The sequence below is a fragment of the Ixodes scapularis genome, unplaced genomic scaffold, assembly GCF_016920785.2.
Source record: "Ixodes scapularis isolate PalLabHiFi unplaced genomic scaffold, ASM1692078v2 PGA_scaffold2__306_contigs__length_199485367, whole genome shotgun sequence".
NCBI lineage: Eukaryota > Metazoa > Arthropoda > Arachnida > Ixodida > Ixodidae > Ixodes > Ixodes scapularis.
In genome coordinates this window covers 31,438,555-31,463,558 of record NW_024609857.1, presented here as the reverse complement: position 1 = coordinate 31,463,558, position 25,004 = coordinate 31,438,555, and the positions used below count along the sequence as shown (strand labels likewise).

General features: G+C 45.7%; 2 protein-coding genes across 2 annotated transcripts in view; one reads left to right on the top strand and one right to left on the bottom strand.

Moving 5' to 3' along the window:
• LOC8028674 (transmembrane protein 135) overlaps positions 1 to 3,178 on the top strand; it is a 28,526-nt gene extending 25,348 nt beyond the window's left edge. Inside the window, exon 13 of the mRNA XM_029989992.3 lies at positions 1,183 to 3,178. Within this exon, the coding sequence (XP_029845852.1) occupies positions 1,183 to 1,318 (136 nt within the window). The 3' untranslated portion in view covers positions 1,319 to 3,178. The remainder of the gene's footprint in view (positions 1 to 1,182) is intronic.
• LOC8028678 (sulfite oxidase) lies at positions 25 to 20,918 on the bottom strand. The gene is made up of 7 exons (XM_029989991.4): positions 20,574 to 20,918; positions 20,279 to 20,508; positions 19,701 to 19,891; positions 17,317 to 17,506; positions 13,036 to 13,420; positions 10,158 to 10,435; positions 25 to 1,534 (listed from the first exon to the last, which is right to left on the bottom strand). The coding sequence occupies exons 1-7, from the start codon at positions 20,818 to 20,820 to the stop codon at positions 1,340 to 1,342; spliced, it is 1,716 nt and encodes a 571-aa protein (XP_029845851.2). The 5' UTR covers positions 20,821 to 20,918; the 3' UTR covers positions 25 to 1,339.
• Positions 20,919 to 25,004: the final 4,086 nt, after the last annotated feature.

Genomic DNA, 25,004 nt, shown 5'->3' with positions numbered 1-25,004 from the left:
ATAATGAGTTGTACACCGAACACATTTTCCAGAAAACTGGAGCTTTATTAACACCCAGTAGATCTACCAGTACTTCCAACTATTAAGGATCTATCAGAAGAAAGTTGTGAAAGAAGCAGCCCTCCCGCTGCAACAATCGCCACAGAAAATAATACTAGCCCAACTTTGTGAAACAAACCTCAAAACAGATGGACAGACCCCTACCCACGACCGAATTCGAGCAGTGCGGTAGGACCCTACGAGCCTTAAGCAGCATCCTATTTGCTGAAAACTCGGTTGGGAGAGTTGACGATCACAGTATAAATAGTAATGACTATTTTTTGTGCCTCTAACCCAAAAATCAAGTCATGCTGCACGCTGACTAATGGTACATCAGAGCTGATAATGTTCGACGTGTAGATATTGCGACATGTGAAAAGAGAAAATTCAGCAGTAGATTGAGTCTTTATGACGTGTGAGTCAAGAAACAAACTCTGGGCAGTCCAATAATTACCCAAGGCAAGATTTAAGAGTGTCTCCAAAATGTAGCGGACATTCATACAATAACAAGATTGTGCTCCATGTTGCCATCCTTGCAAGAATTGTGGCATGCACTGAGTGAATATTCCCTGGATTGTGCAGCAATGTTGATAGCATTTGCAATGTGGAAAATTTTGTACTTTAATTGAGGTGATGCACCAACAAGGTGCTACTATACAAACAATGCAACCTGATGGGTCTGACTTCGTAGCATGGCATCAGTGTCTACAAAAGACAACCTGGGTATACAGCCTGACTAAGCCATGTTGTAAATAAGGCTATGTTTCCTATAAAACTAGAAATGCTTACTTTGAGACTGCCTCGAACACGTGTAAATACAAAGGAAATGTATCAGAAAAGTCAAACAGGTGCAGAACGAATTTGTACAAATTCTTCCTAGTAACACCTTTTGGCGGGCTAATCGGTTCTTGTCCAGGGAAATAAATAAAATCGGCTAAGGACAAGGACAAAGGCAGAAACAAGTGCGACACATGGAGCACTGTGTGTGTCGTACTTGTTTCTGCCTTTCTCCTCGACCCGAGTGCATTCTATTTATTTCCCTAAATTCTTCCTGCCCAACGTTCTAGTACGCCAGGGGATAACGGTGACGCGACCGGCGTGCGAGGACCGTATAAATGCCACACCTTTCGGTGTTTGGTGCAGACTCCGGCAGGTGAACCGCCACCCGTTGGAGATACTGGGCTTCCACTGTTCGTCCATCTACCCGGACTACTTCCCCAAGTTGGACCAGCGCCACGTCTCTCGAAGCTTCGTCGAGCGCGTGCTCGTGTGGAGCTGATGTTGCCTCAAACTTATAAAACTATTGTATTTTGTGTTTACTTGCACCCCCCTCCTCTGCCTGAACCTTCACGCGGACCCTATGCCACGCATTGTTGAGCACGCCCCGCAAGTTCCAGACGCCCTCGGCGTTCTCGGGCTGCGCATTGTATGACGAGTCCACGGCCTTGCAGACGAGCTGGAGCTCCGCAGTTCCGGGGGGCACTTCTAGGTCCACCTGCACGGAAGGTAGCGTGGTTCATCTCCGTTCTAGGAGCACGCGAGGGGAATGCATTTCGTTTCAGCTAGAGCCACTCGATTGCTCCCACAGTACCACGTTTGATGGCACCTGCCCGAACTGGGGGATCGAGCTTTCCGGTTGGCTGATGCAAGCAGTCTTAAAGTGGCGGGCGGGGGGAGTTCTATACAGATTGGAAATATGACCTTGTTTTTTTGCTAAGGCTTCCCATACCAAGTAGTCCGTATTCTATATAGTCTGCGAGGGCATGGGAACAGTAGCGTGTCTTTCAAATAACCATGCTTTGGCACATGTTTTGTGCCTTGCCTGCACACGCACGCTCGAGGCTTATGAGATGCCGAAAGTCATCTAAGGTGGGAACACTGAAATTCCTCCCTCCCATTCTATACACCTTTCCAAGAAACACTCGGCCCCAGGGACAAGGGAACCTTTTTCGAGCTTACTCGCTGGGTTCGAGGCTAGTCTCTCACCGGAGTCCCTGCTTACCCTAACCGAGTGGACTGTCGATTTTGATAGGCACAGCCTGCGTAGGGGCAATTTCAGGCATTTACTGGTGGCTAAACTCTCGCCTTTTCCCACTGTATTTTGCGTTTCATTGTGTATGCATTTTCCTGAAGACATTGAGAAAGCAGAAAATGAAAACCATTGTTTGGGGGTATATGTGCAACAGAGCAAATACAACTGGAATGTTTGTGTTATTTTACGAGTTATTAACATTATTAATATAAATACTCCTTTAAGTCCTACAGGTATAGTTACAAAATTGTCTGCCGTGTCAATCAACAAAGCACTTAGCTGTCAAAAATGATTTACAATGGAATATAGCCGAAAGGCATGCATATTTTATGCACATAAATACAGTAGGCCTCATATTTCATACTTCAACAAATTTCAAAATTTGGGTTGTCCTCCCATGTTTTCAATGTATTCATAAGCCACTTAGTTCGAATGGCGTTTTCGTGCAATTCATACTTGTTCTCGCGGCCCCATTGAGCACGCTTCTTTCTGAGCACCAGTCCACTGTGGAAAAGCAAGCTTCCGCTGGTGTTGCTTCTCTACAGTGCACTGGTGCTCGGTAAGAAGCACGCTCAACAGGGCTAAAGTAGGGGACACATGTGCGACAAAAATGGGCGCCGCGCGGCAGTTCCTGGACTTTGTGACGTGGCGGCATGGCACAAGTCCATGTCCCAGCGTCCGCACAAGTTGTTATGGAAACTGCCGTGTGGCGCCCGCTTTCATCACTCGTGTATCCCCAATAAACCTTTTGCAGGATGAATAAACTTAGCTTTGTTTTGAGGTGTCGTATACTGTCTAAACAGTCAACAATAAACAACATTTTTGAGTGATTAGTAGGCCTGTGTGGAGGAAATCATTGAATATCAGCTTTGTATGTATAGTCATCCGTATAGGAAATTATGATTTATCTTGCATCATATTTAGATGAATTTGTGGTAATTCAAACTTAAGGCAATTCAAACGAAATTCATAGCTTTCTAGAGTTTGAAATAATGAGATTCTACTGTAACGTGATTACAGATCTACACGACGGGACTTGTACATGAAATTTAGGAAGTGTCAACATTCGAACAATAAAATGTATGTACCACATGGTACAGAGTTGTCTGAAAAGGATTTATTTGAGAAAGATCTCAACTAACACAGTACTACGGTGTTGACGACAGTCGCATCTCGACGATCAGACGGAATCCAAGAGGACCTTGTTTTGGGGAGAGCTTCCTTTTTTTCGCAACACAAGCACCAAGGTGACTGAACAGATGCGACTGGTTCGTTCCCCCACCCCTACTCGAGCAGCTATTTTTGGCGATGACTGAAAGGGTCTCTAGCGGACCCTCTCTGGGAGTGGGAAGAACAGTTGTCACCGTGTCTACGGCCGTTCCACCATTCTTCCCTTCCTTCCATTTCCCCCGAATGTCCAACAGAAATGCTTGAATGGCATGCACTTACCAGCCTTATTTCTCGCAGTGGAGGATAACACAAAAAGGGTATGCAGTATGCACGCGGAAAATAAAGCGGAAACTTTCAAGGGGCGCTGGGAAAACTTGGAATGGAAAACTGCAAAACATAGCAGAGAATTGTGCTGAGCAGGCTTCAGCAGTTCAAGGAAGTGGCAGAAAATTTCTAGCTGATAGGCGAGTTGCACCAAGTGTATCATCATCATCAGCAGTAACATGGTGGTGGCCTAGGAGCATTTTTTGGAAAGGAATATAGTCCACGAACGAAGATCCTCTGCCTGTTTGACCGCCGGCTATGTGTCTCATCGTTAGGATGTCCTGTTTGGCTGCACGAACACTTGCACAGCAGGAACAAGTGCCAAGGCCGCGAGCTCAGATTTCTAGCCTCTGATATGTTCACATCGTAAGGTGAAATGGAGTATAGCAGGCTCTGTCAGCTCTGCCCGCCCCGATCTAATACATGGCTTGTACGTGACGCCATCGCACCGTGCTGGCAGGCATTCCTGCGTGTTCTTGCCGAGAGAAACATGGTTGATAGTGCGTAACGTATGCTGCCAGAAGTATGCACTCGGCACCAAGGTATCTACAATAGCAGCTGATGTCACGTGAGTGCAAGCCACATATTCAGTTGCACAGGATCGATTAAATGAAGCTTGGGGGTCTATACTCTTGGGAGTGTCAAGTGGCTTCAACAGGGTGGGGGGCAACACAAAAACAAGGCCATTGCTTTAAACAAACTCTAGTAGTCATTGACAAGGTGAAAAGAGCAGGGCACTCTTCCAAACGCCTGGCCTCCAGCACGTGCATACACGCTTGAAGCTCACGCGACAACAAACTGTTCCCAAAGGTAGGAAGCTGGAGGAATTAGCTCCCTACTACAGGCCCGTTTCCTTTACTCTTCTCTTCAGCTATGTAGTAAACAATTCCAATATGCAGGATGAAAAAAAAAAAAAAAAAAAAAGCAAGGCACTACAATCTGGAAAAAGTGAAAGAATATAGACAAGGAAAAACAAGAGTTGCAGAGAGTCGCGAACTTCTCCCAGTAGTGTGGCGAGATTAAGGTGGCGACGCAGGCGAGTTGGTTCATGACTAAATCGAGAAAACAGCTCAACAAACAAAGACGGAGTAGAAGAAGTTGACGGGATGAGCGCTGACTGACAACTAAAAGTTTAATGGAGAAACACAGAAACCAGCCACCGCAGCAACCACCATAGAAAATTATAAAAACAAAACACTTAAGAACAAGATAAAAGCCCCAAGGCAGCACACGGGAATCGCAAGCTAAAAGAGAAAGGACTAGCACAATAACCTAGTCACTGAAAACTAAGGAACCCAATTTCTTTTGAATGCAGATAAACAGACGTCTGGCTGACGCAGCTATCTGCACCTGTTTTGATTATTTCAAAGGCTTCAAGCAATTTGTGTGCAGTCTTAACATTCTCCCTGCCAACGATTTAAATGTTCTTAAAGTTAGGGCGGCAATGACAATCCGCCACGTGTAATGGTAAGTGCCCCCCTAATGTTGATTTTAATGCCAAATCTTAAAGGGGCCCAAAGATATTTTTTTTTTGTTTGTCTAAAACAGTGGTCGGCAACCTTTTGGCGAAGCGGGCCGTGTCGCTGCGAAGCGAAGGCGGAACGGGCCGGACGGCAAGCCGCGTGGGGGGGGGGGGGGAAGGGGGGAGGAGTTAAAATAAAAAAAAGCATTTGCGCGAACTTACATTGACGTACATAAATTGAAAATGAACAGTGTCTTTATTTCACAACAAACAACATGAGATACGACATTTCCATGAAAACCTATAGACGCCTCTCAGTGAGACTTTTGGTGTTGAACTGCGCTCGCCAAACTACGAACATCCACATTCAAGCTGCTAACTGCGAGTCGCAAAACATTGTGGAGGTTCTCGTCAGTCGTTCGTGAGCGGAAGTTGGATTTTATGCACTTCACTCGTGAAAAAGTCAGCGAATTAGTCAACTTTTTTTTTTTTTTCTTTAGCTGACCGCGTAGGGGGGGGAGTGGGGGTTACCGGGAGGCTAAGGGCTGTATGATACTACCTCGCAGGCCGCATGCGACCCGCGGTCCAATGGTTGCCGACCACTGGTCTAAAACAATGCAAGTTGTAGTCAGAGACTCGCAAAAAAAAAAAAAAAAAAAAAAACACACAAAAAAAAAAAATTCTTTACAGGCGCACATACCTTTTTATTTTTGCCACTTTTCTCTCCAGCTCCTCACCTCCTCCAGGGTTCGTACAGCTCCTTAAAATCCTTGAATACCCGGGATCTCACTGAAAGCCTTTTAAAGGGGCACTAACACCCCAAAAGTCGTATTCTTTTTAATTGTCTAAAACGATGCAAGTTGTCGTCATAGACACGCAAAAAAAAAAACCGCATCGCGAAAAAGAATTTTCTTTTGCGCGCGCGTGCCTTTTTAGTTTTGGCGTTTCCATTTCCCGCGCTCACCTCCTTGCTTCTTTTGATCGGTGACGTCAAAAATCAGAAAATTTAGAAGCTTTGTAGGCGACATTTCTATAACATTTAATAACGGCAATCGTAAAACATGTTTTTTAATGCAATGGCGAACGCACTACGGCCTTTCTTTTTGAAATACCAAAAGTCAGATTTTAGTGTGATGTCGCTTCCTGGATTTGTGTTCTCCCTCGGAAAACTTGGCGGCGCTCGAGCAGAGGCTTATCGCCGAGTCGGGGAAGAAACCGGTTTTTCGCCGCGCCGGCTCCCTTCTATCCCGCCTGCTCACCTCCTCCTCTCTTCGGGTCGCGGTAGCAACGGCGCTTTGCTTCACAGCGTGGTGCGGAGGTCCGAAAGAAAGTCGAGTCGCAGGAGACCGCAAAATTTGACTCACTGCACTGGCGCGGACCGCGCGGGAACTTCAAATTTGGCATTTGGAAATTGTTTTTTTAATTCACAAATACTGAATTCCCAAGTTTCGAATTTTGAGGGTAATGTCCCGGCATCATTTTCGATCGTTTCGGATAATAAAATAAATTACGATTTTGATGTGTCAGTGCCCCTTTAAGGCCCTATCCTTGAAAGTTGAAACTATCCTTGTTTTTCCTTGAAAATCCTCCAACAAATGCGTAAATAAGGCCACATCGTCTGGCAACATGGCATGTCGTTTGTTCTAAAGGATAAAAACCAATCCAATTCAAGGTGTCCTGTGTCAGCACCATTTTTGCTTTGCAACGAGTGTGTTGGTCAGCGTAAGACACTTTCAATCGAGATTGAAAGCCGAAATGCTGGGTGGAAAGTGTAAGTTCCAGCCTTCTTGGCTGGAACACAAAAACTATCGCCAGTGGGCGAGACCAGATACGAATGACTCCTGAGCAAAGTGCGCGATCTGTTGAAAGTCGATTGATGTCGCCACAAAGGGTGAAAGCGCTTTGAAAAGCGCAAAGCATCAATCTGGAGCAGAGTCAGCTGCTTCCAGCTCGTCTATCACCTCTTATCTACCAGCATTGGAATTGGCACCGGATACACCCAGGCACCAGCGTGCAGATGCAAGTACCTCGTGGGCCGTGAACCTTAACATGGATTGTTGGAGATTCTGTAGACAATGAGGGCTGTGTCGTCTCGCTACCACTCCTGTCCGGACATTGCCAGCGTTTTTCAAGGAATGTTTTCCGATAGCGAAATTGCGAGAAGCTGCAGCGGAAGAAAAGTTTTCTTACACCGCATGCCACGGACTGCGGCCGTTTTTTGCTTCACAAGTGCAGGACCTGGTTGAAAGATCGGAACACTTTGTGGTGCTCTTCGACGAAACAATGAACGAGGAGTAGCTTCAGAAACAGCACCTGGATCTTTATGTGCGGCTTTGGAACAACGGTGAAGTTTCAACCAAATACTTGACATCATCATTTCTTGGTCATAGCACAGCAGCTGACCTTTTTTGAGAAGTTGACAAGAGCCTCGCGTCTCTTCTGTTGAACAAGGTCACGCAGCTTTCGATGGATGGCCCCAATGTGAATTGGAAACTTTTTCATGACTTCCAGCAGCACTTCAGGAGCAACTTTCAAGTACACTGTTCGGATGATGGATCGTGTGGGTTGCGCACAGGGCTGCAAACTACAAACTGGCATGTTGACAGCTTTTTAACGAGCACGTACTCGCTGTTTCATGATGTACCAGCTTGCCGAGAAGATTTCGTCGCGGAGAGGGCCCTCTTATGGTGGGACCACCTGGAAAAGTATATGGACGCCACCAGAAACCATAAGCTGCCTTGTCTAAAAGCAGATCGTTCGAAACTATCGGCGCATTCATGAAGGACCAGCTTGGACTCGCGAAACTCCACTTCTGCTTGAATGTTGCTATAATTGTGCAGCTGTTCCTCACTCTTTTTCAGAGTGATGCACCCATGACGTTTCTCCTGGCAAAAGATATTGAGAGCGTTCTCAGGACCCTCGTGACGGGGTTTGTCAAGAGTTCTATGATCACCCAAGCCACAAGCATCACCGAGCTGCTACAAATTGGTCCCAAGGATCCTGGCAGCTACGCACAACTGGAAAAACTGAACATTTCGCGTAGCAGAAAAAATACTAAAAAACAGCAAGGCCGGCTTTATATGCATCCTGGAGTTTAAAAATGAGTGTCGCAAGTTTCTGGTTTAAATTACATTGAATCTTCTTTAAAAAAAAAAAGTCCTCTCAAGTACCCAATTGTCCGAGGGCTGTCCTGCTTTGATACCAGCGAAATGTCAAAAACAGAAAAATGCCTCTGGAAGCTCAAATTTGTTTTGAATTGCCTTATCGATGCAAACCTTCTTTCTGAGCATAAGAGAGAGACCTGGTCTGTGAGCAGTATGTCAATTTTTGTCACGAGTTCCAACATGAACTGCAAGCCAAGAGCATATTGATAAGTTTTTTGAGCGCCTGACGAAGTATGACACTTCCTTTCCTACACTGTGGGAAGCACTAAAGCTGCTCCTTCTGCTCAGTCATGGCCAAGCTTCCGTCAAAAGGGGTTTTAGTGCTAACAAGCAGATTGCTGTTGAAAACTTGGCAGAGATTTCATATGTTTCTCAGCCATAAAAAACCACGGTGGCCTGCTCAATATTCCACTGTCGAAGTCTTCTGTATTCCTAGGAAGGCAGAAGTAAGCTGCATACATAGAAAAGCTCAAGAAAAAAGCAGCCAGTGAGCAGAAAATTTTGAAGAGAAAAGCAGTTGAAATGGAGCTGGAGGGAATGCATGAGAGGAAGTTGAAACTCCGGAAAACTCTGAAGTGCCTGCTCGAGTCGGGGGATTGCTTCTCAGAAGATGCTGAGGTGAAAAATGACTTGACACTTTTGGCCAAGGCCAATAGTTTTCGCCGAACTGAAAAAGAAAAGGAAGCAGCTATAGCTGCTGCAGAACGAGAAATTCTTGCCAAGAAAGAGCTTACTTCTTAACTCCTGTCAATGAATAAATTTCTTCGAACCTTCCTTGAATTTTGTTTTCTGATGCCCTTGATATACTTGAAAAGTCCTTGAATTTTACATAAGAAAATCTGTACAAGCCCTGCTCCTCGCTACTTTTGATTTGCGACGTCAAATATGAAATTTACAAGCTTTGTAAGCGACATTTCTATAACATTTAATAACGGCATTCGTAAAACACATTTCTTAACGTAATTACGAATGCACTACGGCACTCCTTTTTGAAATACCGAAAATCGAAGTCCGGTGTGATCCGCCATGTTTTCCGAGAAGATAAAAAGCCTCCTGGCTTTTTATCCTCTCGGAAAACATGGCGGTGCTCGACGCATCTAGCAGAGAATGATAGGTGAGTCGGGTAATCAGACGAAGTGGTCTTTTTTAGGTGCCCATGACCTCTCAGACTTCGAAAAGGAAATCATCCAATGGTCAAAACAACAAGGTTTGGTGTCCGTGTATCGTGGTTTCGGTTGCGACTCCGCCGCGGCAGCCTTTCACGCAGAACCGGCGCAGCGTGGCCACTCGCGTCGCTAACAAAAGCCCATTGCATGTTCTCTTCAACCTCGCACCATTTCCAAGAATTTGAGATTGCTGAAAGGGCCCTAAAAGAACTTCAAACTCGGAAGTCAAGCGTCGTCTGCTCGCAGCGATAGGCGGCACGCACAGAGGAAACCGATTGTTCTCGGGATGCCGGCGAGCACGACACTTCGGGTGGCAGCGGTTCGGAAAGGTCAAACTCGACTTGCAGGACGACTCAATATTTCACGTCCTGCACGGGAATTTCAAATTCGGCATTTGGAAATTGTTTTTTTACTTCACAAATACTGAATTCCCAAGTTTCGAATTTTGAGGGTAATGTCCAGACATTGTTTTTCAATCGTTTCGGGTAATAAAAAAATTCATATTTTGATGTGTCGGTACCATTTTAAGTGTTTTGTGTTTATAACTTTTTGTGGTGGTTGCGATGGCTGGTTTTTAAGTGTTTCTTCAATAAACTTTAGGTTGTCAGTCAGCGCTCGTCCCGTCCACTTCGACTCATCCTTGTGTTTGTTGCGCCGTTTTCTCGATTCAGTGTGGCGAGAGGAGAACACTGTTTTTCCGCATACCAGAAGTACCGCGATTCAAGGTGGCGGTACCCACATAAAAAAAGCCTGTGGTTGGCCAAAGGGAAAAAGAAATCGCAATGAAAGAGCTTTCTCACCCGCCAGAGGGTCCAGCCCCACGCCTTGTGGAGCGTGTCGTCCTCGCTGTGCAGCTGGGCGGGCACCCACGTCTGCCCGCCGTCAGCGCTGACGTCGACGCGCACCACTCTGCGGCCTCCCCCGCTCCAGGCGTAGCCTTTAACTGGCAGCTTGTTCCCCTTCAGCTTGACCGTGGACCCCTCAGTGGGACTGCACACCACTGAGGTGATGGGCAGCTCCTGGATGGCTGGTGCACTCTTGAAGTCCACGGTGTCCCAGTCGGTTGACGGGCAGAAGCCTGCATGTTTGAATGACACATACTTAGCACACCGGAGCATATAGAGTTAGTATAATAATCTAGAAGAAAAAATGGCCATGCATCGCGGCCACCTTGGAACAGCAGGGCATAAACATGGACATCGGTGATCCCGATGGGCCCAGGTCACTGGCAACGCTTTAATATACACAAAGCAGCAGGAAAACATCACTTGCAAGGGTCCATACTTACTGTTTTTCTAGTTTTATTTTGTGCTTCGTGAAATAATTATGGCCCGTTCACACATCTGCGTATGACCAAACGCGATAAAATGCAGTAGCTTTACAGGAACATTCTGAATGGAAACAATCAGAAAAGGAAATGGTACTGTGATGAAAAGGTTGTAATATGCCGTCCACAAGTCTAGGAAGCCGTCGTCGAGGGTGACGTTGTCAAGAACTATCTTTAGGACGACCTCGAGGACATCGGGTCACTTCAGCTAAAGGCGTTTACGAGCTTACGTGACCTTGATTATGCGACCTTGCACTTCAGCCACAGGCGGCACGTGACCTTGAGTGTGGTTAGCCCTATAAAGCTTCCGCTTTATAACATTGGCGTCGCGCATTGCTTAAAATGAAATACCGTTGACACGCAGTCAAACAACTTCAAGTCGTCGCGGCAAAACGAACACGCCCAACCTATCATGTGCTTTCTTTTTCCGCTCTTCCGTCCCTCTTTCTCTCTGGACCATCGATGTCAGCACTTACGATTTGCCATGTTCTGCTCCTGTCTTTACCACCTGCCAGGGCACCGCAGCTCAGGGCATGTGGATCGAAAGCTCACCCTGCAGAACCCGGAGATTCTGGGCTCCAGCCCCAACCTGTGTTTCAATCTTGACGAGCATCATACCGGCATGCAGTTGTGTACCACAAACAGTGGTACTGCACCGGCTAAATTTGTCGTTCACGGCAAAGACATCAGATGTCCACTAGGGCTAACTTCCTACTGTCTAAACCAAAGGTCTCCCAACGTTTTAACTAAGGGGACGGATTTTAAGAGCTGTCACGGTCTTGAGAGCCAGAAAATACATAATACAATAGAAATGAGGTATTAGTATATAAGTAAACCTAAATAAGCATTTAAACACAAAAATTGAAACCAGAGCAACAATTCTTAAAAATTGTAAGGTGGATGACTATGTTTAGTAGTTCTTTTTTCAAATGTAATATGTCGCTAATTATGAGATTACAAAATAATTGTGGCTTATAGAAATCACCAGGCATAAATAAAAGCACATAGGAACTTTGGTTTATTCACACGGGGCAGAAGACTAATGACAACAGTAGACCCGATGACAATATGCAAGAGTTATGACACGAGACACTAAGCACGATATGCATGAGAATGCTAAGGAATTTTATCATATAGTTGCACAAATTTTATCATAGTTACACAGTAATGCCGGTAATGGCAATGTGCAATAGATATTAATGCAAAAGAACCTGTATTTTGATGCAGATTTTGTTTTTTTAATCTTTCTGACATTTTTGTTCCTGCTTTCGATGCGCGTCGCAGCAGTATTTTTTTTTTTTTTATAGTCGCTTAATTTTGTGTTTGTAGCAACAGGCTTTGGGCCAGGCACCACTAGAAAGACTGCAGCCATCCGCCGGCTGGATCTGGCCAGCGTTTGGAGACCCCTGGTCTAAACAAACATGCAACAGAATTACTTGGCACACCTGTGACTGGGACACGATTGATAGAAGCCGAATTGAGCAAGACCTCCTGGCTACGGTTCACTGAGATAAAAGATGGCACGGGGGGTGAGCTGATGAATGGTCACGCCAAAAAATCTCGGAGATGCGAGCTTCCATTTACGACACCCACTTTTTCATAGCATTCGAAGAAGAATGCTCCTTTGCATTGACTATATGATTAGGTTGGTACAGCTATGAAGAGCCTGTCCGAAGTATCGAACGGCCAGAACAGAAAATACGAGAAGGAGGTTGGAGGGGGGGGAGCTGCAGCAGCCGTGGCCCGCGCGCCGTGCTGCTGCTGGCAGCTCTGTGCAGATTTTACTTTCTACCCAGACCTAGCTCCCCATTCTGCTGTTACGCTCATGTCACTAGTTTTTTCGCTACCACGGCAGAAGCTACAGTGGCACTCGGCTGCTGCTACTAATAACAGTGTACCGCTTATAACGATCAGTCTCTAGAGCAGTAGTTCTCAAAGCAGGGTCCGTGGACCCTTTGGGGTCTGCAAAGGCACTCTACGGGTCCGCGAAGCCCTGCTTCATCAGTCAAGCCCGGCAATAAAAGTTGTCTTTTTTTTTTTTTTTTCAGACTAAGAACTGTTTTAATTTTCGGGCGAGTTTTTTCGTGTGTATGTCAATGAGAGAAGTCTACTTTACACTAGCCCTTAGTTATATACATTTATTAAATCATTATCATAATTAACCTATACCTTTCCCTTCGACTCACCACGAACAAGTCCTCCGTCGTCTTTGCCGATCCACAAGGCGCCCACAAAACATCAGTGGTTGAGAACCACTGCTTTAGAGGTCACGACTGCATTTTCACGATTGCATTTTCGGGTTTTCTCATCATCGTCATAAGTGGATTGCACCGTACTACTACCAGTCCCACCTTTGTAGTCATTTTGTTGCCAGAAGCTGCTGCTCTCTTCAGCGCTGAGCCGAATGCTGCCGAGCCACTTGACATTGCGCGCGCCGACCACGCCAGGCACAATGGCCCGGATGGGAAATCCATGGTCGCGGGGCAGCGGCTCCCCATTCATCTCGTACGCGAGGATGACATCCGCCTTGGGGTTCAGGGCCTTGTGGGCGGGCACCGAAGCACCGTACGGGTTCCCCGTGGGGTCCAGGTCGAGCCCATCGAAGACCACGTGCTCGATGCGGGGGTCATCCGTGTCCATTCCCAGGTGGTGCAGGACGTCAATCAGTCGCGCCCCCGACCAGGTGGCGTTGCCAATGGCGCATGGGCCCCATTCCAAACCCTTCACCTTTTTCACCTGACGGAAATGCACCGCGCAGGAAGGAGCAGTGAGCATCCGTGGTTCCTTCGCTCATTGGCTCTTTCTGCAGCTGTCGACCAGCTTGTACGATTAATGGAAAGGACAATACGACTATGTGTCCGTCTGTGCCCTCGTTTCTGTCTCCCCCCTGCACAAAGCGGTGGAGCAAATTCTGCAAGCACCTGAACTTTCAGGATAGTCAAGAGGCGTACCCCCTGTTCGATTAACCGCCTCACTTTTATGCCAGTCCTTGAGACGAGAGTCGGCCCAAAAAACATAATGGAGAACCATAACTGCAAAAGTAACTTACAGTTGCAGTTACTGGAGCTGAAATGTAATTAAGTTGCAAATACAGTTACATTTTTACGAGCGTATTTATAGTTATTGTTACTCACAACCAGTTTCAGTAAAATTTAAACTATATAGCCACTCACTATCTGTTCCAATCACTTGGAACGGAGAGGGTACTGGTAAGGGTAATATAAATAATGGGAACATGTATTTATGAACATAAAACATAGAACATAAAAAATAGCCGTAGTCATGACTGCGAGGATCTCCAAATCGGACCTGTGAAATTTGTCTTGGATTTGATACTTCCGTGCTTAACTCATTTGTATAATCTTATATTATCATCCGGTATCTTCCCGAAGAGGATGCAGATTGCTAAGGTTTCTGTTCTTTATAAAGGTGGGGATAGGAATGATCTGAGTAACTACCGTCCAATTTCCATCCTTCCTATATTTTCAAAGCCCATTGAAAAAATTATGTGCTCTCGACTTTTCAATTTTCTGGGGAAATACTCTTTGTTGTCGGAATCACAATTCGGCTTTAGAAAACATAGGTCCACAGAAACAGCTTTACTAGTACAGAAAGAATTAATATTAGAAAATTTTGAGAATAAACTTTTAACTTTAGGGATATTCATAGACTTTAGCAAAGCGTTCGATCGGATAAACCACCAGACTCTTCTTGACAAGTTAAAATGTTATGGTATACGTGGTATACCTTTATCACTTCTTGCGTCCTACCTAGAATATCGCCACCAATATGTTCAGATTGGAAACTCGTCATCCAACATGCAGCGTATTTCGTCTGGGGTTCCCCAGGGAAGCATATTAGGTCCCCTGTTGTTTATTATTTACGTCAATGACATTACAAAGATAGAATCTTCCGCCAGGCTGATTATGTATGCAGATGACACCAGCATCTTTTTTTCTGACTCAAGAGAAGACCTACTCACTTCCAAAGGAAACTATTTTTTACGCAAGTTAACACACTGGGTCGCCATTAATTCTCTATCAATAAACCCGTCCAAAACAAAAGCAGTCCTTTTTAAATGTCCAGGATCACGGATCACATTGTCCAGAGATTTGTACTTTGGGCCAAATATAGTAGAATGCGTTGACAGCGTGAAGACCCTCGGCGTTGTGTTCTCAGAACACATGTCGTGGAATCCCCATGTATCCTACATACATAAAAAACTTTGTAAAGTAGTAGGGATAATGAACAAATATAGAAATGTATTTCCTGTAACTATAAAAAAATTAGTATATAATTCCCTTTTTCACTCAATTCTTTGTTATTGCCACCTGGTATGGGGGACAACAACAAAAAGTAACTTTGACAGGTTGAGGTTAATGCAAAAAAAAGCAATAAGGATAATTGAAAATGTCCCACGTGACCATAGTTCTCTTCCTTTATTTGCAAAGCATAAAATACTTGACGTATCTAACATGTACTCTAATAGATTAACGGTCACATATCATCGTGCCTTAAGAGAACATATTACAGTAATTTTTGACCTCGCTAAACTTGAAAATAATGTATCATTATATTCCTCACGCCATTGGCGTCCATGGAGAATCCCATCATCTAGAACTAATTTTGGCTTCCAGAGGTTGAGTTACAGATTACCGTCACTGTTGAACACCTTATATTCCCAAGAAGTTGATTCACCTTCATTAAATGCCCATAGAACTGAGGCTTTCTTATATTGAGTGAAAATGTTTGTCATATGTTTGGTATATTTTCTACTTCAGTCTGTTTTTGAAGCGCAACCTATTTCCAATGACACTTATTTTATGCGATATCTTATATAAGTTATCTTTATTGTGTTTTTCTTTCGTGTCTGGAGATGAGTGTTGGTAAACTTTCGTTAAATGTCCATAAAACTTAAACTTGCCGGTAATAAATAGATTCTTTGCCTTATGTTTGTTATATCTATCTCAATGTGTATTGAGACGATGCTTAATATATTGCTAAATATCATGTTACATCAGTTATTTTCACTGTTTTTTTGTGTGTTTTTTTGATGACAGTGCCGCTCTGCCCTGTGTTTTTTGGGGGCAGGAACCCGTCAAGCTGCAAACTTGCAGCTTTTTTTCCTGGCCCCCCTTGTCACATGTGTGTAAAAGCGCTGTGACAAAAATAAACTGATTCTGATTCTGATTCTGATGTTCTTCCCATTATTTATATTGTTCCACTAAGAAAATATCCAATGACGTTGAGGCGTGTTGTGACTGCAGACCGACGGCTCAGTTCTCAGCCCAAAAGCAATAACGGCACCGTTCCATTTTTGATTCAGCACTCTACTCCTGCTACAGTTTCAGGGAGTGGTAATGTGTAGCTGTCGTGTTGAGATTCAATCAATGTGAATTTCTGTGTTTGTTAACATCATTTTGAAAAGTAACTGTAACTGTTCTAATTTGCAATTTACACCAGTACTGTAGCTAATTTACAGTTACTAGAATTGTAATTAATAGTTGTAATAACTTGCATGCTATCAATTAGACACTTCTCTAGCTCTGTATGGTACAATACTGACTGCTTATGGAGCCTTTCTGCCCAAACCATGCAAGTACCTTTGCAGTTACGACAGTCCAGGTGTCTTAACGTTGGATTTTCCCGAGTCCTTTCAATAGATTCGGATCTACCTGAAAGTAATTTTGCTGCTTTACGGACATTGCTTCCAACAAGTAGATAAACAAAGATAAGAGAAGAAAAAATGAAAGACATTTACAATTCACTGTAATGCAAAATTCTAATTTCCACCGAAATAGGTGGAGGAGCTGCACTCCCTCCACCTATTTAGCAGGATATTTTCGCTAAATTTCCCGCTAAATGTAGCAATAAATAAGTTCACCGCTAAAATTAACGGGGAAATTTTACCGCTAAATTAAGGGGGAAAATTGACGTCACGTGGCCTCACAACCAATTCAGTTTCCCCGCTAAAATTAGCGAGGAAACTGTGAGGTCCCTTGATAAAACGCACAATTACGCCGACGGCGACGCTGCTCAACCCGAAAACAAGCGCCTAAAAGCTGCACTATCAAAAAAAAAAAAAGAGCAGTCCTCTGTTAATTGACAATACAGTTACAACGGTAGCTGCGACGGGTCACGGTGAAGTCCTTGGGCATTTCCATAACCAAGAGCATTCTGAACAAAATGGTTCTGAAGGCTGTCGTTTCTTTTCTGTTCCGGAGTGCGTGAAAGCGCGTCTCCCGGCAAGAGCTCTTGGCATGGACAGCGCTACGAAGGCATTTTAGCGGCTATTTCTTCATATCTTTCAGAATGTAGATGCAGTCGGCATCGGGTACTACAAAGAATGCCATCGCCCTAAACAGAAGGACATTGAGGCAACCCAGTCAAAGCTGTGGCGTAACCCAGTGGAAACGCGCCAGCTTCACACGCGGCGGACCCAGGATCGAATTCCGTGGAAGCAGGCAATCTTCAAAGATTTGGCGATACCGACGACGGGCGCCCTACACCTTACTACGACATTGATAGAAGTCATTTCCAGTAGTGGGAAGTGCCCATAACAGCCATCACCGTAAAAGTAGTGAGTGAGAGGAAGGTCAAACCCATAAGGGCAAGACGATGGCAAAAATTACCTTGTTCAGCTCGGAGCGACGGTTGCCGGCACACTGCACGACCGACGTGATGGTCACCTTCTCAAACTTGGTCTTGATGTCTTCGAGGGTCAGCACCTGAGATTCACCATCGATGCTCTCCACTTCTAGCACATAATCCTCGGGGTTGACATCAGGGACTGGCAGGTGGTTCCGCACATAAAACAGCTCACTGCACCGATGCAAGAGACGTGAAAAGATCTTCCTCTTCACCATTGTTGAGGGACACATTTAAAGACAAATGAGAAGTTAGGCGCCTTGCATGTCTTGATTAAAACATTTCTGGGATCAGGTCCCCAAGTAAAGAGCCCACGAAAGAAATCTTGGATCTTAGCTGGTAGGAAATTTTGATGTGCACCAAACACGGAACAACTTTGTGTTGCACAGCTGAAAAATGTCGTCACACTTGTTGACTTGATACAGAAAAGAAAGCGGACATGTTTAATGATGGATATTTCAATCTGCATGTTTTGAATTATGATAAAAGAATTAGGAGCGCAGCAGAGATTTTGCTCCGGTGGCTCTTTGCAATGAGCGCCGGCGACACCGCACACTATCTGCAGGCAGTAGTTGCCAGATTGCAAAATACAGTGCACAATTGTTTCTGGGATCACAAAAACCAAGGGCTGAAAAGTATTCCCCATAAATTGCAGACCTTGCTAAATCTCAAAATCATTCCATTAATTAGTAAAACATTAAATACCCTTACTGGCATGTTTACGACATTTAGGCAACTTCCAGGTGGTGGCACATCCTACAATCGCTGCTGTTTAATGCATGAGGCTAAGCGAATAACGCACAAAGAATAGTTTGCATGTTCTCCATTCTGCTGGAGACTGATATCTAAAAAAACCTGAAACTCGGTTAACATAAGTGTAGGTGCAGCTTTATGACAGCCACCTGGGATGTGCAACATAAAAGGAAAGGGAAAGAGGACAAAGAAACCCCAGGAAGCACAATGGCTGTGGCAGCTTGGGGCGTCGTAGAAAGGAGCACTGCTTTAGCAGTTGCTCTTTGGGCTGCTGGGAAACATGGTACAACTGGCTAACTCTAATCGTACCTTTGTGGCTTATGCCACCAAGAAACCAGTTGTGCTTTGCTCCAATTGTTCACGAATAAGGAAGTATTCTGCTTGGCCTCACAAGCTCAAACTTTCCACGTCTAACAATTTGTTACAAGTTACCAATAATGGGTGAGAGTGCCAAACAAAAAAAAACAGATAAATGGCGTTTCTAGATTGCACTTGTTTCGTTGTCTTTTTTTTTTTTTTTCCTGGCCCAATAAAGGTCAAAGGATGTCCAAACACGACAGGCTTTAGACTGTGCAGTTTTTGACAGGTGCAATAGCTAAACATCCGTTGCACCTGCCAACAGCTAGCAGAAGAGAGGGGGAGGGGAAAGCTAGAATCAGTTGTTTGTTTCTGCACTTTGGGTGGGCCTTTTTTCTGCGTTTTTTTTTTTTTTAATGCAAAAGCATTAACTGTCTTATGGAGCGAGCAGACATCATCAGTATTGAAGCCGGGTCAAACAGCACCTTAAATCCTTTCTCCAAGTGAAGCCAGCTCCCAGCTATAAAACCACGCGAAAAGCCTAGCTAAACAGCACTTAGTTTTCTTGATCCCAAAGGAGCGGAGTAAAGCTGATGGATTTCGGCTTCGGCCCCATTGGCTGGCGCGTGTCATTTCAAGGAACGAGGCTTCCATTGGCCGCTGCGCGTCAGTTTCAACGACTGCCACCCCATGGCGCAGCGTGTCCATCAGTGCGCCGGTAACACGAAGCATCCAAGGTCACAGCGGCGAGGAGAGGGCGCACTCTGCCGTCGACGCAAATATGTATGCAGACGAAATAAGGAAGAGGGAGAATGACATGCATACTTTCGCATTCACAACTCATAAGTGCCTAGGTGTACCTCGAGCCTTTTTTCGTAGTATGCCACTCCTATTGTATTCCAAGAAATGATAGTATCTGAATAAAGTTTAAAGCATTAGGAAAGGACAGAGTTTACAATGTAATGCATTATATGCCATGAGACACAAGATAAAAATGATGGCAATTGGTGTCACCAATTGCAAACATTTGGGTGCCACAACTGTGATGTACTTCAGTCTTGCATTGCCTGTCTTCTGGAACCACTTAACCTTACTGCCTGCCAAAGAAGGCGATGCGACAGAGGCCCTCCTGGCAGGGACACTTGACATTACTGTCATATGGTCGCCTCAAGTGTCTGAGGCTCCACAATTCTTTCCACGTCCTTTCTCTTATCTACAAAAAAAAAAAAATAAAAAAAATAATAATAATAAAAAGGAGGAGCGATGCTGCTATGTTATCAAAACTTCTGACGCATCCTATCGAGACACGGCAGCTCACTTGGGAGTCTTGTAGTTGTCCGCGAGGATGGTCAGCGGAGGCTCCGCGTTGAACGGCTTCACCGAAGCCGGCTTGAGCGCGGGATGTCTCCTGGGGTCGGTTGCGTACGGGTCGTCGATACCGGCCGTCGCCGCGCCGACGTCACTGGCCTTGAGGTTGCCGATGCGGAATCCCTCCAGCATCCCCAGAATCTGAACACAATTTGGGCGCGCGCGCGCGAAGCGGTTCGACGGAACACATTGAATCACAACTTCATCGCCTTAAAATCTAGTCATGGGTCTATCCGGCCGTAGTCACTGACAAGGTGAGAACGACAAGGAGGAGCTTCAGTTGTACCGCCTTCAGCGCAAGCATCCTACCTTCGACAACGCATCTACGTCTCGTGTACCTCGGCACGGCGGAAGGCATGTATCGCGTACTGGAGGCCGGGCGTTTAAAAGACGCGCCCTGCCGTTCTCATTCTGTCAGTGACTATAGTAAAAATAAAAATAATAATAATAATAATAATAATAATAATGGGTTTAAGTCCGAAAGCAATTTCTAGCGTCCAATGAGTTCCGTCAATAGCACTTCAGTACCTCCGGAGTCTTGTGGACCGCGTAGAGGTTCCAGAAGGGGTCGATGCCTCCGCCGGCCCCTAGCAGAATGTTGTCCCCGCCAGGATGTATGTCCACGAAGTCGGTGACATCGTAGACGCCGCTCTTGTACGACACCCAGATCCTGTCCTCCTTGGTGGCGTGTCGCGCGACGTCGTCCGCCGAGTACTCCGGGAGGCCGGGCACCGGATCGTCGGCACGGCTCTTCGGTTCTGCAAAACGGCGCTCGTTCGGGACTGCTTTGTCAGGGTTTGAGCGAGAGGATCGGGAGGGCTACCTTGCTTGGCGTGGGCTCGAGAAGTTCCCCATCCGACTAGGAGACCCGCGGTCGCGGTGCCGGTCAAGAGGACGGTCCGGAGACGGTGGCGTCGAGGGCCCCGGTTCGGGTCTTCGGTCGCGGTGGCGTAAGCGACGGTGCGGCAGATGCGACTGCCCAGACTCGCCGGGCTCCGCCGTCCGAGCCAGACCCGCGACAGGGAACCTACAACGGTCGCGGAGCCTCGTAGCGTTGTTCCGCAGATCATCTCCTCGACGGCCTCGATACAACAACCTTGTCGCGAATGGTCGAACGCATGTTTTGAATCTTAGATCGTCGTGTGTCGTCGTAAACTCGTAAACTCGTAATGATAATGATTGCGGATGGATGGATGGATGGATGTCAGAGCCGTAAATGTAGAGAGTTTGGCCATTCGTTGGGAAGTATAGGAGACAAATGAGGAGGCGCCATTGGCCGCAAGCGGGCTGGGCGTGTTCCAGGGCGTCTTCAGAAATTCGAATGTGACCAACCAGAAGCCGGAAATAATACCCTGGCGGTGGTCGCGAGAAACAAACCTGATAACTGCATTGGAGTAACTCTCAATGGCTGAAAATATGGTACACGTGATGTTTCAATCACGTTAATCCAAAATTATGGTGGAAGAGTGCGACTAGAGGAACGATCGACATGATCCGTACGCCAAGCGCCCAGGGCCGGGAATCTGCCGTCCGAACGTCCGTGCAAAACAGAGTTGCGCGGCGCATTCGTTTCTTACATCTTTCTGCATGATCATGATCAAAACAACACGTGCACCCTATTTTCAACCACGAAGAGTTACTACACTTCACTCTTACGCGTTTATTAAAACCATATACGAACATAGACTTTTGATCGTTTTGATCAGAACTGTTTGCCGCTACCACCGCTAGGGGATTCTTTTCGGCTTCTGGTTGGTCAAGAGAGCATGCCAAGCCCCCTTTCCGACTCTGCCGCACGCCCTGACTCTGCCCGCGCCTCCCATTGACCAAACTCTCTCAATAACGAGAAAAGAGTCAAAGTACAGGCTAGCTGGTGGAAGTCAACCATTTCGTCGTTTACCCTGAGACTGGGGGGGGTTTTTGAAGAGCAGAAGAAACAGAAAAAACAGACAGGTCTCAAACTCAGCTACACGTTTATTTCAAAAACTTCCTCTTATATAGTTCGTTTTCGTCGTCAACAACCAATCACATACGACTTGTCCTTTGCACCGTGACTTTACAGGTTCCACTATATCACAAAAGAAGCGGACACTCCCGGACATTTCGTCGTTTACCCCAGTCTCAGGGTAAACGACGAAATGGTTCTCTCAATAGGCTCCTTGCACTGACGTCACATCGCACACTTTTGAACACCAAGTAAGAGGAGGAGAGGGAAGCTGCTTTTGTAAGAATTTTGAGTGACAGGTTGATCTTCTATAATCTTCTGGGGGGAGAATAGCGACGCCTGTACAAATCCGGGAGGTACAAAGGAGGGTCCTGATAAGAGGGGAGCTCCTTCTTCCCCTCTTCTTTGGAGGGCAACGGAAATGACGTCTTGTGCAAGGAGCCTATACACGGCTCTGATGGATGTTAATCAGACAGAGCCGTATATGTAGAGAGTTTGGTCAATGGGAGGCGCGGGCAGAGGGGGCAGAGCCAGGGCGTGCGGCAAACTCGAAAAGAGGGCTTGGCATGCTCTCTTGACCAACCAGAAGCCGAAAAGAATCCCCTAGCGGTGGTAGCAAGAAACAGTTCTGAGCCGATCGATCATCGAAGGTCTATGTTCGTATATGGTTTTAATAAGTGCGTAAGAGTGAAGTGTAGTAACTCTTTGTGGTTGAAAATAGGGTGCACGTGTTGTTTCATCATGATCATGCAGAAAGATGTAAGAAACGAATGCGCCGCTCTACTCTGTTTTGCGCGGACAGAGTGTGACCGCTCTGACGGCAGATTCCCGGCGCTCGGTGTTTGGCGTAATGATTATGTCGATCTTTCCGCTAGTCGCACTCTTCCACCATCATTTTAGATGAGTGTGATTGAAACATCACGTGTACCATATTTTCAGTCATCGAGAGTTACTCTATTGCAGTTATCAGGTTTGTTTCTCGCGACCACCGCCAGGGTATTTCCGGCTTCTGGTTGGTCTCATTCGAATTTCTCAAGACGCCCTGGAACACGCCCAGCCCGCTTTCGGCCAATGGCGCCGCTTCATTTGTCTCCTATACTTCCCAACGAATGGCCAAACTCTCTACATTTACGGCTCTGAATCAGAGCTCTGATGTTAATGTCTATTCCCTTTGTAACGGGCGGTAGCTTGCGCCACCTAGCCTAAGTCTAAAAAGACAAAAACATTTTTCTCCCCCTAACTATCACCAGGATGACCTTCGGGGGATCGGGCAAAAAAACTAAAAAACATCACCCCCCTGCCTCTTCCCCCCGGCGAGGGAGTCGCCAATTTTCCTCTGGTCAAACCTTTTCGGCGTTACCCCAGCACCGGACCCACTGGGAGACAGGGTTGAGACTTTGGGCCGGAGCCACGCGGGAGGGAGTCCTAATTTTCCTCTGTCCCGCCTGTTCCCAGCTGTGCTAGTTAGTTGTCCATCATTTAATTTTCCCTAGATAATTTCCACCAATCTTCTAATCGTCTCTTTGTCACTGTAATCTTTTTCTCTACCATCCTTCCATCGTCGCCAGTGAAACCCAGGGCCCCGGCCAAATCCGTTACCCCTTCAGGGAGGGCAGGACGAAGCCTCGTGCACTTCAAAACCAAGTGCTCCAGTGTCTCGCTATCATTATGGCAGGCGGCACATAATGTGTCGGTCTCCTGAAATTTAGCCCTATATGTCCTTGTCCTCAAAACTCCCGTTCTTGCCTCGAACAGCAAAGCACTTCCCAGTGAATTGTCAAATAGCTTTTCCTTTCTTATCTCCTGCTTTCGTGACCTGTACACTGCTAAAGCTGATTTCTCCTGCATTCTCCCCTCCCACATTTTCCTCTCCGCCTCTTTCACCTTCTTTTTCACTGACGCAGTCTGTTCAGCCCTATCACCAGTGTGTAGATATTTAAATGTAAGCTTTCGGGTTCGGTTTGTCCATTTTGTGTTTAAACTTTTCATGTATAAATACTTGAATACCTTACGTGCCCACCGCGTATCCTCCATTTCAGTCAACCTTTGTTCAAATTTCAACTTACTAATTGCCTCCCTGCTCTCAAAAGACGACCATCCCATGTCCCCCTGTACTCCCTCATTTGGTGTTTTTCCATGTGCTCCCAGCGCCAATCTGCCTACGCTTCTTTGTCGAATTTCTAGCCCTGATTGAACCTCAGATTTCATGCACAGCACTGCATTGCCAAAAGACAGTCCTGGCACCATCACTCCCTTCCATATACCTCTGACCACTTCATATCTGTTATAGTTCCATAGTGCCTTGAGCTTCATAATAGATGAATTTCTTTTCCCTTTTCTAATTGTATTCTCCTCGTGTTCCTCTAGATATTTCCTTCCTTCATTGAGCCAGACCCCTAGATATTTGTACTTTTCTACGTGTTCTATCACTGTGTCCTGTATCTCCAGGGGTTCCCCCTTCTCATCGTTGAAAACTATTATACCCGACTTGTCCCTACTGAATTTTAGTCCTAAACTGTCCCCTTCCCCGCTGCAAATTCTAATCAGTTCCTGTATTGTCTCACGGCTTTCTGATACGAGTACAATGTCATCTGCATACATTAACCCTGGCAATAGTTGATTTACCTTATGTCCTTCCTCCATGTAATTCAGGTCAAAACCTAGGTTGCACTGTTCTAATCTTTTTTCCATCTCACTGAGGTATATCATAAAGAGCAGGGGAGACAATGGGCAACCCTGTCTAAGTCCTCTTTTTATTGCTGCTGGTTTTGTAGTTTCGGCTTCCCATTTTATAATCACCCTATTCTCCGTATAAACCCGTTCTAGGAACTTAAGCGTGGTTCCCCCTAGGCCATACCCTTTTAGCTGTTCCCAAAGTTTTTCCTGATTCACATTGTCATATGCCCCTTTGATGTCCAAAAATGCTACCCATAATGGCCTTTGGCATGTTATTGCTATCTCTATGCACTGAGTGATTATGAACAAGTTATCATCTAATCGTCTATCCATCCTGAAACCGTTTTGGAGCTCCCCCAGAATCTGCTTTCTCTCTGCCCATTCTTCCATTCTTCTTTTTACGATTTGCATAGCTAGTCTGTATATTACTGAAGTTACTGTGATTGGTCGGTATGATTTGATACTGTCTTTGTTTCCACTGCCCTTATATAATAATCTCATTCTGCTCAATTTCCAGTCACTGGGTACCTCCCCTCCCATAAGTATCTGGTCAATCACCTGCCTTAGTTTCAATTTGCTTGTTTGGCCTAGAACTTTTATCAGTCTCATTGGTATGCCATCTGGACCTGTCGC